This window comes from Neomonachus schauinslandi, chromosome 2 (genome assembly GCF_002201575.2).
Source record: "Neomonachus schauinslandi chromosome 2, ASM220157v2, whole genome shotgun sequence".
Lineage (NCBI taxonomy): Eukaryota > Metazoa > Chordata > Mammalia > Carnivora > Phocidae > Neomonachus > Neomonachus schauinslandi.
In genome coordinates this window covers 6,396,614-6,416,469 of record NC_058404.1, presented here as the reverse complement: position 1 = coordinate 6,416,469, position 19,856 = coordinate 6,396,614, and the positions used below count along the sequence as shown (strand labels likewise).

Below are 19,856 nucleotides of genomic sequence, written 5' to 3'. Positions count from 1 at the left end.
TAAATCCTCACCCAAAAAACTGGAATGACACGGTAAAAAAAAAAAAAAAAAATCAAAAACAAAAACGAAAAGAAAATTAAAGAAAAAAGCCATAACCTAATCAATGTTGGGAAAGATCTCAGTGCCTTTTATTAAATGAGCAGAATTAGATTATAGCCAATGGATTTATTTAAAAGTAAAAAGTGGAAGACTTTTTTTTTTTTTTTTTAATTTGAGAGAGAAAGAGAGAGAGAGAGAGCACGAGAGGGGGGAGGGCCAGAGGGAGAAGCAGACTCCCTGCCGAGCAGGGAGCCCGATGCGGGACTTGATCCAGGGACTCCAGGATCAGGACCTGAGCCGAAGGCAGTCGCCCAACCAACTGAGCCACCCAGGTTTATGCAGAAAAATAAAACCGCTTACCTTCAAAAAAAAAAAAAAAGTTTTCAAAATTGAAAATCACTGATAATGAAACCAGAGTAAGAACTGCTCCAGACCGAGTCACTGCTGTTTGAAAGCCATTCTATATTCTATTCTGTACTTTCACAGACTCATCACTGATACATTAACTAAATCTTAACTCACATCCAAAAGCCACAAAAGCATATGCCAGAATCTATTTGAAATGCCTCATATTTTATTTTTTCAACAAAGGCCATAATAATGCCTCATTGGTTTTGAGTTGTGGTTTTCTGTCACACTTGTAGTTAACCCCTTTCCTTCTCCATAACGGTGTTTTTTTACTTCTTTTTTAAAGCTACTAAAGTATCCTGGATTAATATCCAATAATTTACAGCCCTAATATTATTTGGAAAGGAATACCTTTAAAAATGAGTAAGAAGACGTGAATAGACCTCCCAAAAGGAGCAGTAATAAATATCTTATCATTGGAGGGGGTTACTGTTCCCCAGGAGAAGACAAGAAAAACCTGCTTGGAACAGCCAGCCACATTTATGGTGACACCCAGCCTTTTGGACGAGTGTACACAGCTATGCATCTCTCTGTGTGTATGATCTATCCCATCTTAGGAGGACGACACATGAGACAACTTGTCCCTTGTTCACACATGTCTCTGATGTCAGTGGAAATAGGCCGTAAGATTTGCAGGCCTCCCCCCACCCCCACCCCGCTTCCTTTCTTTGGTTCGCTCTTTGGCTTCATCCTGAGGCTGAGGCATTTCCAGGAGATACATCCAGCCATAACAAAGCTCTGAGGAGCAGGAGAGCATTTCTTCCCAGGGCTATCTCGAGTGAGAAAACTCTTTTTCCAGAAACCTCCCAGTAAGACTTCCCTTCGCATCTCATTGGGCAGAAGTGAGTCATATTCCCAAACTAATTCCTGGTGAGAGGAACAGAGTAACTAACCATGATGAGCCTGGACTAATCGTCTGAACATCGAGTGGATGCGGGGGGAGGTGGGGGCCGTGAGGTGGTGGGATGGGGACTAACACGGAGGCACGCACATGTCCCTTCACGCTGACTGCCCAGCACAGAGTAAGCATTTTCACTGGGGAGACACAGGGTTGTGTATCTTTGACTGATCGGCCGCGTCCTTTACTCACAAAGAGTCCGTTTGATTGACTTTTTTTTTTTTATGTAAAGACTGAGATTTGCTACTTCAGCAAATCATTTCGTTTGAGTTTCTGCATATCTGAAAGAGATTAATTTGATTTTTCTAAACCTGGTTACCATGGTTTACTATCATTTAGCAAGCCCTGCCTTAGAAACCAGCAGCCCGAGCTGTTTACACCTGGAATGCTCATCGCTTGCCTGCCTGGCGCATCGGGAGCCTACCAGCAGCTCCTGAACACATTGCTTCGAGTCTCCCCACGAGGGGCCTCACAGACATCCCCGGGTGGGGAAAGCACCGCGCGGGCCTCTACCTTTTCGTGGCCCGTGGCGACCACCGGTGGCACAAGAGAACGTGGTTCAGAGCCATCCTGACTGTCCCTCATTTCCACACTTCCAATCCAAAACGAAGCACACGTTTTATAATGCATGCAAAATCCATTATTCTGTACTGAACACAGAAAACACAGTAAAGAGAGGGTGGTGCTCTTTGAAGATTCTTTTTGGATGTTTCTCATATAAATATTTTTTTCTCATATAACAAGAAAAAAAAAATAACACACTAGTGGGAGTCCAAAGCATTGTTACACCACAGAGAGGCAGCTGGTTTTCAGACAGCTTCGCAAAGTAACATCTGCCGGGGGACGCAACACCTGTCATAACGAGCACATTCCCGTCACCGGCAACTCTGGTACACATTGCCAAAAGCAATTTGTCAAAGCAACTACAGGTCATCATCTAAACACCCGTTAGAAATCAAGGGCACCTTCAATCTTTGTAAGCTCACCTATCAAATGATCTGCACTCAAAAGCCCTACACAGGGGATGAGTGCCTATCTGACTGCATACAACAGGTCTGAACAATGGGTAATTATTTACGGGGACATTTATAAAGGGTGTCATCCTCGAGGAAGTGTGGCAATTCCCCTAAGCGAGCAATAACAACATACTCATGCTGAATTTTCAAGAAACAAAATAAATATCACCTGTCATTTGGATGAGTCACTGCTATTTCAACTTGAAAGTTACACTTAAAAACAAAACAAGCTACAAGATTATATGCTTCCAGCCAAGTCCACTATCTAGTGGCAAACAGCCAAAGTCCTGGAATTACTGCAAATGGTAGAAGTACATTCATAAAATATCAGAGTCTCCAGTAGAGCAGTGAAGTGCTCACTCAGGGGCCTCTCAGAGGAGAGACGCTATTAGGGAAAATAACCTGTTTTCAAAAAAAGTGGCTCACACAGCCCATTTTCTCTATTCAGGAAGGCTTCTACGTCCCTCCAGCTCTCTTCATCCCTGTCCCTAGACAGACTCTCCTCTCTTCATTCCATCCTCTAGCTTCCTCCACTGCAAGCTTCCTTCTTGAGAGAAGCCAATGAGCTACGGTTCCCTCTCTACCGCCTCCACGCTAAAGGCACGATCAGAACTCTCTGAAACATTCTAGCCAGCACCTCCGTGTGACGGCAAAATAGAAGACTCAATTTAAATAGAAGACTCAATCTAAAAAGAGGTCATAGTGCTCAAGAATGGCAGCTCTAGGTGGTAACAATTAGCACGTTACATAGAGCTTCCATAGGTCCATTAGTAGATCTGGGTTATTTTCAGATGGTTCTAATGATATTAGGGAAAAAACAAAAAACAAAAAATGAAGTATTTGTTTATAACTCTGAGGAAGCAAATCACCAAAACACAAATCACTGACTACAAAACCCACGCCTTCTGCTCCCTGGGTGAGGTGACAGGGGACAATTCCCCACTAAGGCCTCAAAGAGATGCAGCCCTATCTAACAGAGCTTCTCACCAGCACAGTTGGCCATCATTTCAGAGCCATGTGCGGAAGGTTTAAAAAAAAAAAAAAAAGCCCAAATCTCCTTCCCCCTATGCCCAGAGATCCTATTTTGGCCCAGGCATGACTGTGGTCAATAAATCCAGGAAGAGACATCGTTTGGAACATCCCGGAATTTGGAAGGCCATTTTAATTAAAGACACATGGCAGCCTCTGGGGAGTAGGAAAGTGAGCAAGGACAGTGACAGAGACCCACCGGGCCAACCGTGAGTCATAGCTGCAGAACAAGGGACAGTCAATATGTGGGCATCCCTGTCACCCACACTTGTGCTGGAAAAACTAGCTAACATTTATTTAGTGCCTCTATAGATCAGATACCGTCGTTAACACTGCGTATTTCAATACATTTAATTAGCATAAAACTTCTGAGATTGGCACTATTATTATGCCTGTTTTATGTATGAGGAAGCAGAGACAAAGAAATACTAAGTAACTAATTCAATGTGATAGAACCAATAACGGAGCAGAGCTGGGATCTGAACACAGGTCTGGCTCAGGAATCAACGCTTTTAGGAAAAACATACTATAGTGCAAAACCTTCCTGCTTTCATGATACAAGACTATTTTACAAGTTTAGGAAGACTACTCGAAAACAAATGAGGGACATTAAGATGATTATGACATTGTGTGATGGCTAAAGCACCAGAAATGGTATAGCATGTTCACTCAAAAATCAGAAGGGAAATGCATCCCTTATTGACTCAGCAAATACTTACTGAACACCTCTTTTGTGTGTGGTACTCAGTACTATAAGAGGAATAGGACATAGTCTGTGTCCTTAGGGGCTCTTACCCTGGTAGAAATGTAAGAATAAGCAATTATTGGAACATATGCAAGCTATTACTCATCATTTGTCCTCTATCTAAGAAACGTGTAGAAATTAAAGCATTTGTGATCTGGTATGCAGGGTCTTTTCTTTCTCTCTTTTTCTTCCTCATCTTTTTTTTTAACCACTGTCAAAATAAGTATACTCGTATATTATGAGGTACTGGGGCCTTCGTTTCCCTCTAAGCCTCCACGCTAATGAAAGGCAGCTAAAACGTTTCTGGGCTCTGACCCACAGCTTGTTCTCTAATGGGACACCCTCGCTTGGCAGAAGTGGCTCCCAAATGTGGTTTTATAACACAGCCACTTGTGAAAAGCCATCCAAGGGGATGATTTACCTTAAAAGAAAAATTTTGCTGAGGATAATAATATTTTGAACAACAACAAAAATGACAGAAGTAGTAGAATAAACGAAAAAAGCTTTGGAGAAAAAGAATTTTCATATATGTTTACCATAGGACTAGGATTCATCTTATATATAGCTTCTTCAGACTCTTTGTCTGACAATATTAAGCAAGCAACAGAAAACAGGTTCAAATTGCTCATAACATGTTATATTTCTCCCTCTGAAAAGACGGGAGAAATATGTCTCCTTGTCATTAATGTACATATTATACGATTATAGAAGTCATGAAATTGCCTAACTGGATCTCAAAATAAAAGAGGTTCAATGAATTTATAAACATGTATTTAAAGTAAGAATTCTAAAAAAGATAGTTTCCCACTGATTTACAAATTGACTTTTCCCAATAAAAATGGGTACTAAACCAAAAAACCTCCAATGGTAGTTATTGTTCTGAGATTCTATAAATCTTTATTGAATTCTTTTTGTTATCAGTATTCAAGAGATGTTTTACTGTGTCTTGCAAACAGTAACTTGAATGTTCATCTTAAAAATCCTTGCCATTGACTTAGTTTCTCACTGCTCTGTTCTCAGAGAAGGATTTATTCTGTGTCCACCTTGGTTGCTTTTTTTTTGTTTTGTTTTTTAATGGCTGTTAAAATTCACTCATTATTTCCAGGAATGGTAGACTGAGTAGTTCAGAACAACCTCCCCACTGTGAATAATCAGTAAAGCTGACAAGATACAAGCAAACAAGCAAACACCAGCTATCTGAAGGTACAGATGAGCTGATGAGACAGTGAATCACAGAAGGGGACACCTTCAGAGGTGACAAGATACAAGCAAACAAGCAAACACCAGCTATCTGAAGGTACAGATGAGCTGATGAGACAGTGAATCACAGAAGGGGACAACTTCAGAGGTGAGTCAGCATCGGAAGCCCATTTTCCCTAGGGGATAGTTGGCCTCACAGAGTTAGAAGCCTGACCTCAAATCATCTCAATTCCTGGTATGAAGATAAATCAAAAATAACCAGGCATATGAGAGGAACACATGACTGAAAACAAAGAGAAAGAACAGATTACAAAGACAGAAACTAAATGGAGCTAGAAAATGGAGTTATCTGGTAGAGACTTCAAAATAAATGTGTTTATTGTGCTCAAAGAAAGACAAGATTAATAATTTTGGCAGAGGACTGGAAAGGATAAAAAGACATCCAAATAGAATTATGAGAACTGAAAAATACAATAAATGGAATGTAAAAACTAAATTTATGTTTACCATCAGAACAGACATATAAAGAGGGAAAGGCAGAATGGAAAAGAAATAAATAGAAAATATCCAGAATGATATGAGGAGATACATAAGGACAGAAATTTGAAAAGCCATTAGCAGCGTGCCTGTGTGGCTCAGTCAGTTAAGCATCTGACTCTTGGTTTCAGCTCAGGTCATGATCTCAGGGTCCTGAGATCAAACCCCACATCGGCTCCATACCCAGTGGGATTCTCTCTCTTGGGATTCTCTCTCTCTCTCTGTCTCCCTCTGACACTTCCAACCCCTGCTCACACACACAATTTCTCTCTCTCAATAAAATAAAATAAAATAGAAATAAAAATAGACATTTCTCCAAAGAAGACATCCAGATGGCCACCAGACACATGAAAAGATGCTCAACATCACTGATAATCAAGGAAATGCAGATTAGCCACAATGAGATATCACCTCACACCTGTCAGAAGGACTAGAATCAAAAAGAAATAACAAGTGTTGGCAAAGATGTAGAGAAAAAGGAACCCTTGTGCACTGTTGGTGGGACTGTCACTGTGGAAAACAGTATGGCGGGCTCCTCAAAAAATTAAAAATAAAGATACCGTATGATCCAGTAATCCCACTCCTACATATTTACCTGAAGAAAACAAAAACACTAACTCAAAAAGATATATGCACCCATGGGTTTATTGCAGCATTATTTATGATAGCCAAGATTTGGAAGCAACCCAACTGTCACTGATAGATGAATGTATAAAGAAGATACAGTGTATATATATATATATATATATATATATATATATATATATATATATAAACAAGGGAATACTACTCAGGCATAAAAAAGGATGAGATCTTGCCATTTGCAATGACATGGACAGAGCTGGAGGGTGTTATGCTAAGTGAAATAAGTCAGACAGAGAGAGACAAATACCATATGATTTCACTTACATGTGGAATCTAAAAAAGAAAACTAATCGAACAAACAAACAAAAGCAGAAACAGACCCATAAATACAGAGAACAGGTGCCTGCAAAAGGGGAAGGGGGTGGAAGGATGAGCAAACTGGATGAAGGGGAGTGGGAGATACAGGCTTCCCGTTACAGGATGAATAAGTCAGTAGTTGAAAGGTACAGCACAGGGAACATAGTCAATGGTAGCGTGTGTGGTGACAGATGGTAGCTACACTCGGGTGGCGAGCACAGCATAACGCATACAGTTGTCAAATCACTATGTTGTACACCTGAAACTAATGTTTCAGGGAAATAAACAGTGTGTGTCAACTATTCTTCAATTAAGACCAAAATAATGTAAAAAAATAAATACTTTCAAAACAAAAGTTAAAACAAATATGAGCAAGTGACATAACTAAATTTATTAAACTATTTTTGTTCCTGAGCCTGTCAGTTAAAGGCATGTATACATTATTCTGTATTCTTTTCCCTTTTGACCACTTATTTGTTTTATTAATATCCATGACAGTGATACCACCCTACACTCCCCACTTATGTAGCATTTATCACCCGATGCATACAATACTGCTGGGAAGGGTAAGTCACACAGGTGGTGTTCTCCCATTTTAGGGGCCCTTTAAGGCGAGAGGCTTCCTAAGAATGAAGGGGCAATGCTCCCATCCAGGATGCATGTCTCTAACCCATGTTCTTCCACAGACCCAGTTCAAGGTGATCATCAGGCAGAAGCCAGTCAAGGTCAAACGTCTGAAATATTAACTTCCAAGTTAAACCACATGCTTTGTGATCAGATAGGGTGAAGGGTTTTTATGGTAATAAGTAATCAGTGTTTACTGGGCACTGTCTTTTTTTTTTAAATACAGGCATAATATCAAGAAAGAGATGAGTCGGTACACCTGTTACCCTAAGAAAATACCCATGGGAGGGTGAGAAGTGGGTACATAATATCACAAAGCATGGCAGTCTAAAGTAGGGGTGTGTATGGACTGCCACAGAGTGCTTCAGAAGGAGCAGGGCATAAACAATAGTGCATCAGCCGAATAAATGTCAAAAGGTGTTTGCTTCTTCCCAAAAGAAAGAGGTGAAGTGGCCATACAGCAATTAGGAAGAAAACGAGGACACAGGGAAGCAAACATAAATGCAGCCAGAGGGTCACTGGCTTTCGACAAAGGGGCAGGTGCAGAAAGCTGTGACAGGTGCAGGGATGCTCGCGACAGCCGGAGCACAGGACCCCAGCTGCCTGGTGTCACTTACACCACTCACATGTGAGGGGACTGTGACAATTTCTCTCCCTACAGATCTACTGCTCTACCTGACAGGTGATTCTTTCCATTTGGGGAGTCCTTTTTTTTTTTTGGGTTTTTTTTTTTTTTTTTTTTTTTCTGAGACAACCCAGAATACATCGGTAAAGAAATCAAAGTTGCTGCCACTTATAACAGACTTTCATGGAATCTAATTTTAAACGTCTCTAACCATTGCCAGCATAAGGAAGGTGTCCCTGTTCCTCTTCCTCAGGTAGAGGATCCGCTGCTCGTGTTTGGCTGAAGACCGAGATGCCCCAGTGCCCTCTATGTGGTATCCTTGCTTCCTTTCGGATTGTTCCTTGTTCATCAGGGCCGTCTTCCCACCGTGTGGAAATCAGGTTTCACTATATTATGCTTTCCCGGCCTTGTATGAATGAGACGTAAGATAGTGAGTGGCTGATTTTAAATTTAAGCCATGAGGGCGGATGCAGAAGAATCAGAAATGTCAAGTCCTCCGTACATTATTCACGTACGTGTGCTGCGTGATGAGAGCAGGCGCTATAGCTTCACGAGCTGAAGCACAAAGCAACGGGCACCTTTCACTCCGATGGCTTAAAGTCAAACCTTCATTAGCTCACAAATGAACAAGGTTTGGGTTCTTCCCCTCCTACCCAGTGAGTGTTTATTCAGATTATAAAACAACAATTGTTGGCGCAACAGACACCCTCTGCTTGAGAGAAGCTGTTGGCGTTTTTATAGCAAGAACTGCACTGGCAAAGCGGTGGCAAAGCTCATTCTACCAGTATTAACCCTCCGTCCTGAATGTGACGATGTTCTCAGTTTCATGTCAGAGTTCCCCAACATCCACCCATAATTAATTTTTTAAATAAAATACAAGTTGGACAGACTAGTTTAAGTGACATTAACCCAGAGTCGAACATTATGATGGAGTAGCATTGGAAAGTTTAAAATAATATTTTCACACACCAACCTTTTGGGCTCTCCCTCTTTTCTTTGATTCTTCATGAGGTCTGGTGAGGTCCTTACAGGCTTCTAATGAGCCATCTAAAACATCATGCCTCGTTGGTCCGTTTTTAACACCTGAAATCCAAGAGGATTTGAAGATTAGTTAGAACTTTACATGGACTGAATACTAATGAAACTTAAGCAAAATAAAGATTAATTTATGCATACTGGTAAGATGAAAGTACTAGTCCTTTTAAATATACATTGCATACTTGCTCTGGGAGATCCGTTCAGAACTTTGAGTTTATTCCACTACAATGTCCCCAGCAATTCACTTAACTCAAGGGTCAGAAACAATTTTTGCCTGTCAGGTGACAATGAACCAGTTCTACAGTATCCCATTTGTCCAGTGGATAATGCAAGAAAATGTATGCCCAAAACTTAGGCACTATTCCATCTCCAATTTTTAGATTTTTACATAATGATCAAAAACGAACTCAGAGACAGCAGTTCTGTGTTAGAGGAAATAAGTAATCTCAGTTTTGGGGTCAGATTTACTCTAGAAAACAGTCTTCAGTACAGTACAAAGCTTTAGGTTTCAACCTACAAGTGACAGATGATTCTATTCCCCACAAATTTCCACCTCCGACCAGCATCTTGCCATGAAGACATACAAACCAAAAAGAAGACATTCGTCAGGTGAAATGTGCTTTCATTAGATGCTGAACAGTATAGAAATCCTATGTAACCCACAATGAAGTATGAAATGTCTGCTTTGAATCTGCTACTCATCTCTCTTCCCTCCCAAAATAGTTTGCCTATTATATGACTTGGTTGGTATTTTGAAGGAAGACTAAGAATACCAGCCACCACGTATATGGTCTCAACAGAATAATGCATAAAAGGCAAACAGCAGCCTAGGGGACACTCATGTCCTAGACATATCAAAGTGATGGTGAGCCACTCCACACAACCCACCATCAACATCATCCAACTAGTCAGTCACTGATGCTTTTATCAACAATGTCTAATAATCAGGGGTTACCCACTGGAGATGCAGAGATACACAAACACTGATCCTACTCTTAGGGAGTTTACAACCCAATAGACAGTGTAGACATTGAAAGTGAATATAATACAAGGCAAAAATACACTACATGCCATCAGAAACTAAAAATCATACAACATGAGAACGACTGCTTTGCGAATACTTCAAATAAAATAGGATGCTCTAATAAAAGAGGTAAGATTAATTTTGGAGGGCCTGATTTGAAAGTCTTAACTCTTCTTTCAAAAAACGGGATGTTTATGTCCAAACTCATTAAGTTGTTACATGAAATGTGTGCAATTTTTTTGTATACCAATTACATACCAATAAAGCTTAAAAAAATAAAAACAAAATAGGATTCCTGTTAAGTGAAAACAAAATGCACAACAATGGTTAAATATTTTCTTGAATTCAAGCTACTTGTTGTTATTTGCAGCTTGGACCCTAAAGGTATGTTAAGGTCAGGTTCTGAATGACGTTATACTAAACCCTAATACTAAATCCGTTTTGGAGGTACTCAAACCAATCACACGCTGACCCCACTGTCTCTTTGGTGATCTTTAATATTTGAGGTATATTCCACTTCTCTCCCAGCAAGCTAACCACAGACCTTACTGAGGAGATGGGCTACGGGAAATGTATTCTGAAATTGATAGTCTGTTCTAAGATCCACCTATGCTAAGCTTCTTTTACTCATTTCGAAGGTAAGAGTATCTTATCTATCTATGCATTACTTTCCACTACATTCCACAGTCACTGTTTGAAAACGCTTAGAACTTCTAATTTCTAGGGCAGGATATGGATACAATGTTTCTCATCTTTAAGATCTAAGATTTCAAGTAATTAGAATATTAGAATAAATATTAATTACACCCACCATTCATTTAAAAAAAATCTAAATGTTTACTCAAAGCAAGAGTACAGAAAAATAAGAAAAGTAGAGGACTACAGATATAATTTGGAATCCAATGCACTCCTGTTAATGCACCATGAGTAAGTTTCCTGCTTGCTAGTGGGTCCATGTCGAAAAAGATTGTCATAGCCACCTGCCTCAGTTCTAGCCGGGAATAGGTTGTGAAGCATTTTGTAAACATAAAGATCTAAAAAATGTATCATAACCTCTTAAAACTTAAGACTAATATTACTAATGACATCTTCATGTTTTCTCACATTATGTAATCACAAAACGATACGAGTACAGATGTTCCTCAACTTAAGATGAGTTATGTCCATCCAGGTAAATGCATTCATTCGAAGTTGAAAATATTGGAAGTCAAAATGCGCTTAATGCACCTAACCTACCGAGCATCATAGCTTAGCCTAGCCCACGTTAACTGTGCTCAGAACACTTAAGAGAGGCTACATTTAGTCAATGTTACCTAACACACAGCCTATTTTATAATTAAGTGTTGACTCTCTCATGTAATTTAACGAATACTGTACCGAAAGTGACAAATAGAATGGTTGTATGAGGAAAGGATGGTTGTCAGTGTGTCGGTTATCAACCGTCATGATTGCGTGGCGGCCTGGGAGCTAGGGCTTGCTGCTGTTGCCCAGCATCACAAGAAAGTATGGAAAGAGCGTTATACTGCATATCCACGGGGTATACACCGCATATCACCTGCCCCAGGAAAGATGCAAATTCAAAATTCCAAGTACAGTTTCTACTGAGCGCATATTGCTGCCGCACCATAGTAAAGTCAAAAAATTATTAGGTCGAATCATCGTGAGTTGGGAATCCCCTGAATTATGTGGTTATGTAAAACAGCATCTTGCAAACTCATCTACAGCAATTTGCTACTATGCTTCCTTTAAGGATGTTTCAGTAAACCACAAGCAACTGAAAATGCAAAGTAACTGTAAAAGCTAGTAGGACAGAGCGGCCAGATTTGATTACTTGCCACAGCCCAGCAACAAATACTTCCTCTCCATCTTCCCACTGGCCCACCTCTGATGACTCTTGCTGTTTGCTTCAAGTGCTACAGTTTCTCAAGGTAGTCATCAGCTCTCCTCTCACATCCCAAGGGTGGTCTCAACATGTCCCATAACGTCATCCCCTACTCAACAGTCCCAACTCCATGTCTCTTGCCAAGAGGTGTGTCCCAGCAAGGGTATGATTTGATATATCCAACTACCTAACAGACCTCTATCTTGAATGTCGCAGAGAAATTTCAAACAACACACCCCTGGTCCCTGTCTGATGAATGTTATCAGCCATCTACGGGTCAAGGTTGAAAATCCTAGACTCCTGTCCCTCTCTTCATTGTCATTCCAACTTCATGATACAAGTGATTCCCTTAGTTTTCAAAAAAACGGTCAGAGAGAAGAGACCCTCACAGCCCCAAAACTTTTACCGTTAAATTATACTGCCTGAGATTTCATCAATTAGAAATTTGTTTGGGTTAACAATATCATCATATGCAAATACATCCAGGAAGGTTGGAAAGCAAACTTGTTCACTTCTCAGTGTGAATTAGTTAAATCACTACCTCCACTCACCTAACAGGGATGAGCAGGATTAAGAGGTGGTTTTGATACTAAGTGACTCTTGGAGGCAAAACCAGGCTAAGGCAGCATAAAGACATACTAACCTAAGTGCTAGGAAAGGGAGAGAGGTGCAAAAAAAAAAAAAAAAAATGGGTAGAGAGACTTAAGAAATGTCCTTAAGACAAACTTGGTCCACGTCGATACTGTGCTCAGGGAAGAGGAGTAAGAAATGCACTCTTATTTCCAACATCTATCCCCCTGCATATCCTACTTTTTTACTTCCAAGACACAGAATTAAGACTAACACTAGTACTAGTAATACATCTAAACACTCAGGATTCATTGGTACAAAACATTAAAACACTCTGCAAGATCAACTGTTATCAATGATGAAAAGGTTTCTGAAGGCTGATTTAAGAATCCATATATTTAACATGTAAAAGCATATCCCAAAACTTAACAATATCTCACCAGGAAATTTCTTCTGAGTCCCTAAAATCTGAATAATGAGTTATTTAAGAACAACATAGAATGTAAAATCTTAGACAGTAGAAAAAGCCTTAAAAGACTCTTAGGAAAAATCCTTTCCATATATACTTTTGGGATTTGAGATACATGCAAGTTATTCATGTGTTCTATGCAAACAAAACTCAGCTAACCAAAGGAAAAAATATATATATATATATTCATCTAATAAAATATGAATTCAAAAATAAATCTAATCATGATCACCAAAAGATGTGGAATATTTTCCTTTATAATCACTGTAGAGATCATTAAAATGTGATTTTAATATGTAAACTCGTTTTAATACTATATAACCTTTACCATTGGAGCAACATCTTTCAAATTCCCTGATACTTGCATATGATTTATCTTGACTGTATCTTCCCTAAGCTCTGTTAAGGGAAAGGGATAGAGCTTCATATCAACCTTAACTCCCCCTGTATTTATGCCAATACCTTGTAGGTGAATAGCAAACATATTAATGAATAAATGAAATAGATGAACAAATCAATCAAATACTGAATAGATTGTAACACCTTCCTTATAGCCAGTCTTCCTGTTAAGGCTGACCAACCTACACTGAGCTGTTGGGATTGCTTACCTACAGTGAGTAGACTGGCAGGTTGTGGAGAAAAGGCTTGAGAGAAATACTCTTCTCAATACAACACTTGTGTATTACTTGAATTGTCAAAAGATTCAATCATTACTCTTCAATTTAAAATATTTAAGAAATACATATATAGGTATGCCTAGTTACTTGGTACAATAGTTAATTCACACTTTCTCTTGAAGAAATACTCAGAATATGCAAAATATTGAATAAGAATATCTAAATGCCTATGACTGGATGGGCTTCAGTTCTTATTAAATATTTTTTTAAGATTTTATTTATTTATTTGAGAGAGAGAGAGAGCATACTGCAGGGGGAGCAGCAGAGAGTGAGGGAGAAGCAGGCTCCCCACTAAGCAGGGAGATGGATTCAGGGCTAGATCCCAGGACCCTGGGATCATGACCCGAGCTGAAGGCAGACACTTAACCAACTGAGCCACCCAGGCGTCCCCCTACTGAGCCATATTAATCATTCTCTAAGCAATAGTACTATTCATCATGCTTTTTCCTGTGAAGCCAGGATGAAGCCTCATAATCCTTCCCAACCCAGAGCTACAGGCAGTGACCACTGAGCAAGGGAAGTCAGACAGACACCATGTGTTCTATCACAGGGAGGAATGCACTAAGAACAGCATCGTATCATGAAGGCTGTGAGGTAATTTAAAATATGTGCTTCAGCATAGACAGTATGATACGATTTTGTGTGCTAATTCGCCTCCATCCAAAACAGCCACTGCGGGAGTGGTCAGTTAACAGGTTAACAAATACCACACTCAAGAGACAACTCCCAGAAATCCTTCTGCCCAGTTGTTATTAGACATTTTGCTAATTGGCAAAATGGATCAAAGAAATGAGCTATAACTGGTGACGTCATCAGTTTGTTAATCAGCATAATGCATGTCAGAAATGTTTCTCCAGTTAAATTCATGGACTCAAGAAAACTGGAATTGACTAATAGATTACAGGGGATCCCTCTCCCCATGCATGAATAACCCAGCATGAGCTGCAGCTGGTATCCCTGGGGGTGACATCCAAGACTTGATCCCTAAACGGCCCTATGAGAAACTGCAGGGTCAAAGGATATATGGTGGCCTGATGCTGACAAGTTTACAGAAATATAACCCTAGAATTTTGTCTGTGGCTAGTACATCTTTCAGATAAGGCATGGAGGGTTCACCTGAAGGACAACACCTGGAACTTCAGCATACACGTCTGTATTGTGGACAGTTCTCCATCTGCTTGCCAGTAGATGTTTAACGTCTGTGTGTCTGAGACTAGAAGAGTCTAGTCTAACCTTCATCAAACTCTAATAATTGGTGACTACTCCCTATGAAAAGGAATCTATAGTTGGCCAGGGCCAAACTGCTGAGATACAGCACATGTGTGTATTGACATGTAAAATTTTATCAAGCACAGCCAAGAAGAAAGTTGCATATTAAACCAATGGACAATGTGAGGATGTGGGTATGAAAAGGATTTCCTTCTGTTTTGCCAGTGACCATGAGGCACCACGGAATAATCTCAGCCACCTGTGTCACTGAGAAACAAGCAGGAGCCAACTGTGTGCTGATTCAGCACGACCCATCAGCTTTCATCTACTCGGCAAGGAAAATCAGTCTCAGGCGGCGGTCTCAAGAGCTCTGGTGAGCAGTGCCATGGGTGGTGGAAAGCCATCTCAACAGATAAGTAACATCAAGCAGCTTTATACACTTTCTGTCCTGTGGTGTCAGAGGTTAAAACAAGAAGCGAGATCTCCACTCCCATGCAAATGTGATGTGGACATACTTCCTGCACTCAAGCTACCGTTCCAGGTTTTCTAGGCCTCGAGGCAAGAACAACCAAATACTGAGGAGCTTCCACCTAATCTTCACTGGAAGTGATTCATCTGCAATGTGAGAACACACTGAAAGCCACTATCAAGTGAAGACTGTAACAGATTTCCAAAACGGCTTCTATGCAATGAACATGCTTGATGAAAACCATCTGCTTATGGACTGACAGCAGTTTTTGGCAGTACCTATCTGTATGAAAAGGCATTTTCAAAAGGAAAACACATAAAATCTTATTGTGTGTCTACCTCAGTAAATATTTGCCATCAGTTTTGATGATGGGAAGACTCAATTTGAACCCCAATTAAGTGAAAAGTTATTCCTCTCCCGAAAATAGACTTCTGTTCTTCTCATTAGACTTATATTACAAAAACTTCACGCAATTTTATGTGAGTTGTGTCAATAAAAATTTTGTTAAAAAATGTCTTTTTTTTCTCTTAAGGTAAGTACCTACATATCTTGATTTTGCCTCCTGGGTCACAAAGCCTGAAATAGTGTCTGATTCATTACTGAAAAAATTACATTCATTACTGTCTGATTCATTACAGAAAAAATTCATTGACCCACCTGAAGTGGATTATATTATATTAAAAATGATTATATTAAAAAATGAAGTTAGATCTGTTACTCTATTGATGCCAGTATGGAAATATCTAACATTTTGAAAAAGCAAATCTTAAGGGGCACTTGGTTGGCTCAGTTGGTTAACTCTTGGTCTCAGGGTTGTGAGATGGAGCCCTGAGTCGGGCTCCGTGCTGAGCATGGAATCTGCTTAAGATTCTCTCTCTCCCTCTGCCTCTAACCCCTGACTCAGGCTCTCTTTCTCCCTAAAATAAATAAATAAGCAAATCTTAGTAAGATAACATAATCCTGTAGATGCAATAAAATCCCCTTGAAACAACTACTTGCACCTGTTGGGTGCACACACACAGTGCCTGGAAGGAAAAACACTGAACCACTGGCAGCATTGTTTCTAGCAGACACTCTGACCGGTTCGTTCTCCATGAAGCATCCCCATGAAGCATCCCGGGTGATGTGTACCACAGAAATCACATCTGGCGACTCCCCTGTGTAAAACCCCCAGGGGCCTCCCATCACACTTAAAGCAAACCACTCCAAGTCTTGTCAGGTACTCAAGCCCTGGGATCTGGCTCCTGGCTGCCTTTCTAATTCATTTCTTCCCAGCCTTCCTTCAGCCCAGTGAGATGCAGCCTCACTGGCCTCTGTGCAGTCCCTGCAAGCATATTCTACCTCAGGACGTTTGTACTCGCGGTTTCCTCAGGCTGAACTGTGATTCGAGCAGTCACAGGGCTCCCTCCTCTCTGTTGCCTGGCCTGAGATCTAAGGTCACCCCTGAGAACTGCCTGCACGGCTGTGGTTGTGCGTGTCACACGGCTCGCGGACTGACGTTGTGCTCACCTTCCTCCACTGTGCCTTACTCACTAGGCGTGGCCTCTGTGAGGGACACACCCTGTTCCCTCCTCCGCCATCTCCCAGCAAGCTAGACGGGTGCGCGGGACACACACGTGTCCGGGGAACCAACAGAAAGAGGTAAGCGAGCAGGAGGACAGGAAAATCTCCTCTTTTTAGCAACTTCTGTTACAGTGAGCGTATATTTGCATATTGTTTATAAAATGAGAGAAGTTTAAAAACAAAAAAATTACTAGTTAATGCAAATTTCAGAGATTATTAAAAAAAACAAGTAAATAACAGTTTCTCTCTCTGTTCCTATTCTCCTCATATTTGTTAGTGAACCTCCCTGTAACTTGTTCTTGTGACCCTAACTGCACACTATCTACCTTAGAGATCAACAAGGGCAATGAGTACAAGTGAACTGAAAACAAAAACTGAAAAAAGACTTTTATTTCAACATAGACGATTTGGAGGCATCACTTGATGTACAGAGTATTTTTACCGATCCCCAATTCCAGCATATACAGACTGTCGACAGGAAGCTGCAGGCTCTACGCTTCTGTCTGCGGAAAACTCCCAGACAGAGGTGGGGAACCAGCTGGGCTAATCGTAGACAACTTAAAACATCAGGGAGTGTTTATAGCAGCAATGTCCACAATAGCCAAACTGTGGAAAGAGCCAAGATGTCCATCAACAGATGAATGGATAAAGAAGATGTGGTAGATATATACAATGGAATATCATGCAGCCATCAAAAGGAATGAGATCTTGCCATTTGCAACGACGTGGATGGAACTGGAGGGTATTATGTTGAGTGAAATAAGTCAAAGAGAGAAAGACATGTATCATATGATCTCACTGATATGAGGAATTCTTAATTGCAGGAAACAAACTGAGGGTTGCTGGAGTGGGGGGTGGGGTGGGAGGGATGGGGTGACTGGGTGATAGACACTGGGGAGGGTATGTGCTCTGGTAAGCACTGTGAATTGTGCAAGACTGTTGAATCTCAGATCTGTACCTCTGAAACAAATAATGCAATATATGTTAAGAAAAAAAAAAAGAAGAAGAAGAAGAAGGTAGTGGGAGGGGAAGAATGAAGGGGGGAAATCGGAGGGGTAGATGAACCATGAGAGACGATGGACTCTGAAAAACAAACTGAGGGTTCTAGAGGGGAGGGGGGGTGGGAGGATGGGTTAGCCTGGTGGTGGGTATTGAGGAGGGCACGTTCTGCATGGAGCACTGGGTGTTATGCACAAACAATGAATCATGGAACACTTCATCTAAAACTAATGATGTAATGTATGGGGATTAACATAAGAATTAAAAAAAAATCACAAAAAAAAAAATTAAAAAAATAAAACATCAGAGAGTCTTGATTTTCTTACTCTAAAACAAAGGGATCAGATTTAGGCTAGACAATACATAAGTCTCTCCTGCCCTAACATGCAATGATCTTCTGTCTCTGTGGAATGACATAAAACAAGGCGACTCTAAAAGGTATCTTTATATTAGACCACACAGAATGTCTGTTCCATCTCTGAGTAAAATTTAGTGACTGCAGGGCCCTGGCTGCACCCCACTGCTGTGACAGCCCCCATCATGTGATGCTGAAATCTGAAGTCTCCTGAAAGGCCCAGTGCTTGCCCCTCATGGTCCCCCACGCGCCCCAAACCCCAGGGGACGGTGGACACGGGGCTGAGTCCTAGAACATCCTGCTTCCAAGGAGAACTGCACTCTTATCTTAACAACACTGGGGTTATGGGGTGCACCACACTGTCTGAAACCAGCCTTTTTTTCATTTAATTTATATTCGCATGCCATTAAATATTATTCAGAGGCTTTAAAAATAAATAAGATAAAAACTGAGAAAAATGAGAATGTAAGCTTTAAGAACAGGATATTCTTAACTACCAAAACAATTCTATATATCTACTGATTTATAGTAACCTTAGAGTCAACAAGATTTTAAAATAAACATTTTGAAAACACATACTAAGCCTAACCCAACATAAAATATAGTTTGTCAAATTTATTTTCAGAAAGCTAAGATAAAAAAATAAGGTTAAAAACATACAAAATTAATTCTTATGTGAGACTATTTTGGGGAATTTATACCCAACCAAAAGATACACATCAGTGATTATTTCCACACCCATAACTTTTCCATCTTGAAAAGGGCGGTTAAAATCATGGTGAGAGCAGACAAATAGTGAAGAATAAAGTTGGTCTTATGAAAATTTTAGCCTAATCTTTACATAAAGATGGTTAAAGTTCAAGATTTCATCACTTTTGACTGCTGACATTTATTTGTGCTTGTAATCAGAAAGTGTGAAATGTTTTCTAATGTTACTTTTGACACAATTACCACAATTACAGAATTCGTTACGATGGTCACAATTAAATTACACACAGGAGAAAATCTATTTAAGTGATACGCTTAAAGCAAAATAAATAGAAGCCAAACAAGGCCTGTTACAATGAACTTCTTACCCTGAGCAAAAAAAATTTTTTTTTTCTTTGTAACTAACATTGCCCAAAGTTTCTTCAAAATAAATACTGATAATATATTTCCACATTTACTTTCTTGTACCTTCTCTTTTCTTGATGGAATCAATACCTATACTGCCTTACTTTCCCTTCTAAAATAAACAGTCTCAATCCTCTAGCAGAACGCTTCTGTGCACAAGGTCACGTTATCTTTGTAAGAGGCTCCAGAGACAAGGGAGTGTTTGCTCTAGTCAACTATTCACATTAGGCATCACTGGCTCTTGGGCCCTACACGGAAAGGCTTGGGACAGATGTATTCCTAACAGCAGACTGGACCCAGGCACCTAGAAACTCCAGAGGGGGGTGAGCACCTATGCCTACAGAATGCATCACTGGAAAATATCACACACACATTCTTTAAAATTAAAAAAAGGAAAAAAGGAACTATTTAATTATGGAAAGGTG

The 19,856-nt window shown here is 40.2% G+C and overlaps 1 protein-coding gene across 1 annotated transcript in view; it reads right to left on the bottom strand.

Moving 5' to 3' along the window:
- MCPH1 (microcephalin 1) overlaps nt 1-19,856 on the bottom strand; it is a 250,386-nt gene that overhangs the window by 176,745 nt on the left and 53,785 nt on the right. Inside the window, exon 8 of the mRNA XM_021694299.2 lies at nt 9,037-9,146. Within this exon, the coding sequence (XP_021549974.2) occupies nt 9,037-9,146 (110 nt within the window). The remainder of the gene's footprint in view (nt 1-9,036; nt 9,147-19,856) is intronic.